Source organism: Eubalaena glacialis, chromosome X, assembly GCF_028564815.1.
Source record: "Eubalaena glacialis isolate mEubGla1 chromosome X, mEubGla1.1.hap2.+ XY, whole genome shotgun sequence".
Lineage (NCBI taxonomy): Eukaryota > Metazoa > Chordata > Mammalia > Artiodactyla > Balaenidae > Eubalaena > Eubalaena glacialis.
The window spans coordinates 65,718,818-65,726,114 of NC_083736.1; the positions used below are offsets into that span (position 1 = coordinate 65,718,818).

General features: G+C 55.7%; 1 protein-coding gene across 1 annotated transcript; it reads left to right on the forward strand.

Moving 5' to 3' along the window:
* The first annotated feature begins 171 nt into the window (after nt 1-171).
* LOC133081809 (uncharacterized protein CXorf49 homolog) lies at nt 172-3,772 on the forward strand. Its single transcript, XM_061178161.1, has 5 exons — nt 172-1,419; nt 2,073-2,229; nt 2,759-2,830; nt 3,097-3,147; nt 3,732-3,772. Exons 1-5 carry the CDS (start codon nt 172-174, stop codon nt 3,770-3,772), a joined length of 1,569 nt encoding a protein of 522 aa, XP_061034144.1.
* The last annotated feature ends 3,525 nt before the right edge of the window (nt 3,773-7,297 follow it).

Here is a 7,297-nt window from a genome sequence, read left to right on the forward strand (position 1 = left end):
GTGAGGGTGTGGGAGGTGCGCTGAAAGCCGCGCGTCGTTTCGTTTGAGGCGAGCTCGTGCGGCGCCTGAGGTGGCTGCCGCTGCCCTCTGAGCGCCGCCCGCCTCGCCCGCCGTGACCGCGACTCGGGCCATCGACCATCGCCCCGGTTCTGGCGCCGCCAGGGTCGCGACATGAGCTCCCCCGATGAGGTGTCTGTGTGGGGAACGGGTTTAGGCCCAGAGGGCGGGGAGCGGGCCGGCGTCTGCCCGGCCGGCCCCGAAGTCCCGCGGGGACCCGACCCAGGCCCCGAGCCCGGGGAGCCGCGGAGCGCCGAGGTTGGGGGGGGCTTCCCGTACCCCGAGGGCTTCCAGTCGGAGCGGGAGATGCTGGAAGCGGGAGGGCCGGTGCTGTGGGGCAGCGAAGGCCGACCTGGCTCCCCGGCTGACGACACGAGGGACCTCCTGGACCTGGCCGAGGAGTCCGCGGCGGCCATCCTGCAGCAGCTGGCCGCCTGGGACGTGCTGGGCGTCCGCAGACACCCGTCCCCGGAGAGCTGCGCCGCCTTCGAAGTGTATGCCATGTGGGCCGGCCTCGAGGCGGGTCCCGGCGGTCGAGGAGCGCCCGCCCAGAGCTGTGGGGAAGCGCCGCCGGCTCCAGCCGGCCCTCTCCACCTCGGTGGGCCCGAAGCGGGCCGGGCCTGGGGGAACCCTAAGAGAGGCCCTAAGCGTAGGTTGAACGTGGCTGCGGATCGCCAGCGGCTCCCCGAGGAAGGCCTGGCCTGGCTGCTGTCCGACCCCGAGTCCTCAGATGAGCTCAGTGAGACACAGCTGATGACGGTGAGCACTTACCCCAGAGGAGGAGGCCAGGCCGAGCCCAGCAGACCCGAGGATCCCGGGGACACTCCCAGACACTCGAATTTCCAAGTCAGGGAGAATTTCCTTCACGTGCCAGGCTCTTCCCTGTCCTCGGCTCCGCGAGGACTCACTTCGGTTGTGGAAACGCAGGGCGTTGGAGAGCAGGGCATCTCTTCCCCTAAGAAAATGCAGAGCGTGCTCTGGGGGAAGGGGGGCAGCAGGCCCAGCTACCCGGGAGCTGCTGCTGCTGCTGCTGCAGGTGGCCTGCCGCGGGTCACTCCTAGGAAGAAGGGGGCCCAGGAGAAGAAATCCCTCGGGGGAGCCTCCAAACTTGCCCTGGGGACAACCTTCCCTTCCGGGGGAGAGCGAATCAAGGCAACTCCCCTGGAACCGGCCACCTTGCCCCCAATCTCTGGTATTCCGCTGCTTGGGAGATCCAAGAGGTATATCTTGGTCCCTGCGGGAACCGAACAGTCCAAGCACACCGGCGCTGGGAAGAAATCCGTGGCCAGGCGGGCAAGGGAGTCTGAGGCGGTGGCGGGAGAAGATAAGGACCCAAATAGAGACCCAGCCACAAAGGGCCAAGTGAGTAGGCCATGCTCCTCCTCTCTGCCCACTCTTCCCCCCCACCAGCTCCAACCGCCCCCAGGACACACGTCTTCACCCATGCTGCCTCTGTCCATCCCTCAGGGGTCGTCATTGGGTGCCCCTCGGTCACTGGGTCATTAGGATGCCAGATCGGGCTCCTTTTACTAGGGACAAACATTAAGGTAGCACTTCGGGTGTGCTGGGCCCAGTTCTCCACCCTTAGCCTGTTTCCAGCCTCCTCTGCGAGACTGGTGCTGGGATGGAAGGGAGGGCTGGTAGCTGAATTGGGTTGGGGGATCCCTTAAAAGTTTCCCCGAAAAGCCTCAGTATTTAGACTCACCAGCTTCCTGAATCCTACTTCCTAGCTGTTCCCCAGACCTTCCTTGCAGGGGGCCTGGGCTTTCTCTGTGCTCCAGTGTTGTCCCTAGATCAGCTCTGCCTGCTGGCCTGGGGCTGACTGAGGGAGAAAGTGCTAATGAGATCAGCCTTTCAATTCCCTTCCCAATTCCCTGCCTCACCCCGGCCCCACATCACACAACTCTCTCTCTCTCTCTCTCTCTCTCTCACACACACACACTCACACACACACACACACACACACACACACACACACATCCTTAGTCCAAATCGGTGAGAAATTCTTGTTTCAGCTGCCAACTCACAGGCCAGGCACATCTTTTCCACGCATGCATCGTGGAAAAGCCTGCAGTGAAGACCTCAACACCAGAGGCCCCCAAGATCCAGGAAACTCAGAGCCCTTGGCCCTGAACCAGGGAGAAGTCGTGCGCAGGGTGCCTGTCCCCTCAGGTGAGTGTCGTGGGTTTGATATGAGGGGAGGGGAGAGGGGTTGAGGACAGAAACCTCTGGCTCTGTCTCTGCTGGGGGCACAGCCTTGCTCCCAGGCAGCTTCTCCCACAGGAGACGGGGTGCTGGCAGGGCTGGCCTTGAGCCACATCATCCTCTGTGTGGGGTTTGTGCGCCCGGGGCGATCGGTGGCAGTGCCCCAAACAGCTCCTCCGGGTGTAGACTTGCAGGGGAACAGCCTTTTCTGTTAAGTCCTGTTTGCCCACATTGCTCTCCCACGTGCTGGCTGTGGCTGCAGCTCTGGGATGGTCGAATCCAGAGCCACAGTCTTTGGGGACCACAGTGGCGAAATGGCTGCCCCTGGGGAACAGGGGAGGCAGGCCCAGAGAGAAGGTTCGGGCTGCTGGGCAGAGCAAGGGTGGCTTGTTGCCAGCGGAGGTTGGTGCTGGCTCACCTCACGTTAGACCCCGCTTGGCCCTTTCCACCTCACTGGGAGCCTGAGAAGCTGGATTGTGTGTCCTTTCCCTCTCAGGTGACCGGGAGCCACTTGACCATCCCCCAAGTCCAGAAAGACATCAGCAGCCACTGGGAACACCGGGCTGTCCTTGGGTAATGCTTCCTCTGGCCCCTGGAAATGCAGGCCCAAACTCGAGGGTGCGATCTGGGTCCAAGTTCAACTGACATGTGTGGGTCCCCCCTCCCCTGCCCCCATCACGTACCCCACGGAGGGAACCCACCTCCTTTCCACTGAGGAGCCCTTGCCAGTCTAGCCACCCGGCTCTGGGATGGAGGACCCTGGGGAGAGGAGAAGGTGGAGGAGAGAGGAGGCCAGAGTATACTAATCATTTCTCTTCCTCCTGTGTTTGCTGGCCTATTGTCTCATGCTACAGAGAGAAAGAGACGACTTTAAGGAGCAACTTGGTATGAGGAACCAGGGAGGGAGAGCGGTGTCTTAGTGCAGAAACCGAGTGGGCACCTGGGGTGGGGGTGGGCTGCACTTGCAGTCGGCCTCGCAGGGATCAACATCCCTGTGGGGAGGAGAACCTAGCAGGCCTGGCCCTGGAGCCGGCTGTGCATGTACAGCTGGGCGTGTGTACAAGTAGCAAAGTACTGTCTGGACTGCATGCACACTTTGCCAACCAGACCAGTCCTAGGGAATCTCCTTCTGATAGGACTTTTAGAGATGCCTCGTTGATTTTCCCCTTGAACTGCTGCTTGGTGTGGCTTCTAAGGTTCTTGTTGGATTGTTTGTTTGTTTGTGTGACGAGTTCTGACTGGTTGTGGCACGGCCCACAGCATGAGAGCTGCTGGCACATTTTGTTTCCCTTTAGGAACCGGTTCCACATTCAATTCGGGTGGTGGGGAGTGATCAGGCCCAGAGCTCTTTGCATCGGGTCTGGAGGGGGTTTGAGGTTGCAGGGCTAGGCGGTTCCTCACGGGGATAGGGGGACGGGCTTCTATATCCCTCTGTCTGGAGCGCCTGCTAATGCCTGTCCCTGTTGCAGCCGCCATGCAGTACCTGGCTGACAAGTTCCAGACCCTTTGAAGTGAGTGTTACACACATCGTACCCCTTCCCACAGTCCTGGCTGTTGAGCAGGGCTGGGGGCTGGCCCTGGCTTGAGGCTCTTCCCTGACTCCGCTGTTTCACAGGTTGAGCACAGTGTCTTCCTGCAAGAGGAGCAGCTGGTACCTTTGGGGCCCGGGAGCTGTGGCCAAGCTCGTTCCCTCCTGTTCTGCCTCAGCTAGGGCTTCCTCTCCCCCTTGTTTTGCCCCCGCCCCACCCCAGTTTCACAGCAGTTTCCAATTAAAGTGCCTCTCATATTCTGTGTTCTGCCTTCTCTCTGGAGGGGTAGGGGTAGGGGGCCGGGGCAGGGCGCTGCTGCACGTCAGAGCCTTTTCCAGAATAGTATCTCTGGCATCCTGTGGTGGGGACTCTGGGCCAGCCTCTGCTACCATCCCTGCAGTCAAGCCAGCGGAGTGCCCCAGGTCTGGGTCCTGTGTGGGCTCTGCCTGGCCACATTGGCACGTCCTCCCTTTCCCCCGAAGGCCCTCTTCTAGTTCTCTCCAAACCCCCCTCCTCCTTTGGGGTCTGGCGGTTCCCATTCATCTCTGCCATTCCCCCTCCCCATCAGCAGGAACTCATGACCCCCTTCCAGAGCTCCAATCTGGAAGCTTTCACATCCTCCCTGCCCTAGCCAGCTGACCACCCTCCTCCAGCCTGGTCGTCTCTATACCCTTGAGTGGAAATTGGTCCGTCAGGTTCTATGGCAAGTGTGGTTAGTAGGTCTGTGTTCTTGCATGGTCCCTGTCAAATACTGTTCCACCAGCCCCATGACACAGATTTTCCTGGAAATGATATTTCTGTGTCCCAGCTCAATCTCCCAGACTGCCTCTTTAGGACACACAAGATTGAGTCCGAACTCCATGTTCGATTTCCCCCTCCCTGGAGGTTGGGGAGCACTTCCTTCCCTCAGCCAGGACCCAGGGCTGTACCAGCCTGAGACTCAGAGGGACAGATTTGTGTTTGAGTGAGGCGAGGGTGGTTCTGCCTGACAGCCTTCCCGAAAGACCAGTGTTTTACTACACAAAAGGGGATATGATGGTAGATAGGACATTCCAGGTTGGTGACTGTGTGTCCCTGTGTGTGAATAAAAGTAATCAGGGATAATCTCCTTTGAGGGAGAAAGATGTGATTCAGGGAGTAAAGGGAGTAGAGGCTGGTCCAGGTTCTGTAAGGCATTGAATGAGCAAAATCAAGGGTCGGATCTGTTTTGTTCAAGGGTTGTCGTTAAATTCCCAAAACATAGGAGGGGGATGATGCAGAAGTCACCAAACCCCACGACAGGGTGTCGGGATGCTCAAAATGTTGGATTCACTGGAGGAGGCTCTCGATCCTACTCTGTGATCCTATGATGTCTGACAAGTACTGTGGGTGTGGATGGAATGAGATTGGGAAGGGTGGCTCCTCAGAGTAGCTCATCTTAGAATCAGGGGACCCATATATGAGACCACCCAACATGAGCTACCCGGGACAGGGGAGGGATGGGCGCAGTGAGGATGGGAAGTAAGGAGTGACTGTACCTGGACAATGGGGAGCACTTGGGTCCACCCTTCCCCCATATTCTCACCCTGACTCGCTTCCAGAGTTCATGGCATCAGCTCAGGTGGACAGACCACATGTGGGATGGGACAGTCACAGACCTCAGTGTCAGAAAAGAATGCACGCGGGACTGAATCCTTCCACTCAAACCCCTCCCTGGAAAAGGTGGGCTTGATTGCTGCCCAGGCCTCTGGCTGGATTCCTAGGATGTACCCAGTGCCCCCCACCCCAGCCTGTACCAGGCTTATGTTCTAGGCCCTCTTGCTCTGGCACTGCTCCCCACTGAGCTGAGGCCATTACCAATGAGTGTGTGTGCACTTCGAGGAAACAGAGGTAGCTCAGACCTTGGACCTGCCTCTGACCAGTAGAGACAATCATTCCAGGTCATGTGTCCCTGCAGACACTCTGGAGAGATTGAAGAGACCGCCATCACAGGAACTCGCTTCCCAGTGCACAGTATGGAGGGTGTGGGACCAGCTCAGTGGTATGGCACCAACCCCTCCGGCCTGAACCCCTCTGGCTCAGAGCCCATTCCCTCCAGCCTCTAACCACAGTGTGCACACTGGGGAAAAAGTGAAACCAGCACAGAAATACTGCCCCAAGCCCTCAGGACCCGGCTATATCCCAGGCCAATGTGGAGACTGCCATCACACCCGGGAGAAACCCAACTTCCTCAGGGCTCTTACTCTAGCCCCTCAGGACCCAACCCCACACCTGAAAGGGCAGTGATGGCCATTGAGCATAGAAGAAGGCCAAGCTCACACATTGTTCTGGCTCTAGCCCCTTCAACTCCAGACCTGTTTCCCACCCGGGCAGTGAATGCCACCACACCCTAGGGGAAGATGCAGCCCATGCTCACTTCATATCTAGCTCTCCCTCCAGAGCCACTGGGCACATGCAGACTGAACAGGGATGGTCCCACACAAGAACACACCCTCAAGACTGGGATAGATAACTGTCTCACCTAATTTCATAGAGACAGAGAAAGTTTTTAAAAAATGAGTAGACAGGGGAACATGTTTCAAATTAAAGACAAGAAAAAATGCTGGAAAAAACCCTAAGGAAACTGATAAATAATTTAACTGATGAAGACTTCAAAGCAGTAGTAATATGAATGCTAACTGAACTGGGGAAAAGAATAGATGAACACAGTGAGAATTTTTAACAAAGAACTAGAAAATATAAAAAGGACCAGTCAGAGCCGAATATAATAACTGAAATTACAAATACACTAGAGGGAATTAACAGCAGATTAGGTGCCAGAGAAGGACACATAAGCAGTCTGGAAAGTAGAATAATGGAAATCACTCAATCATAAGAGCAAAAAAAAATTTTTTTTAATGAGAATAGTTTAAGGGACCTGTGGGACAACATCAAGCATACTCACATTTGCATTATAGGGGTCCCAGAGGAGAAGAGAGAGAGAAAGGGGTTGAAAATGTATTTGATGAAATTATGGCTGTAAACGTCCCTAATCTGAAGAAAGAAACACAGAGGAAGCACAGAGAGTCCCGAACAAAATGAACCCATACACACCCACATCAAGACGTATAATTAAAAGGGCAAAAGTTAAAGAGAGAATTCTAAAGGTAGCAAGAGAAAAACAAGAGTCACATACAAGGGAACTCCCATAAGCCTATCAGCTAATTTTTCTGCATAAGCTTTGCAGGTCAGAAGGGAGTGGCATGATAAGATTTAAAGTGCTGAGAGGGAAACCCCTACAACCTAGGATACTTTACCCAGCAAGGTTATCATTCAGAATTGAAGGAGAGATAAAGGCTTCTCAGACAAGCAAAAATTAAAAGAGTTCATCAATACTAGACCAACCTTACAAGAAGTGTTAAAAGGTCTTCTTGAAGTAAAAAAAAAAAAAAAAACACAATGCTACAACAGGAAATAAGAAATTAAAGGACGGGGAAAATATACTGGTGAAGCAATTATATCATAAAGGCTGGGTATTTACCAGTTAA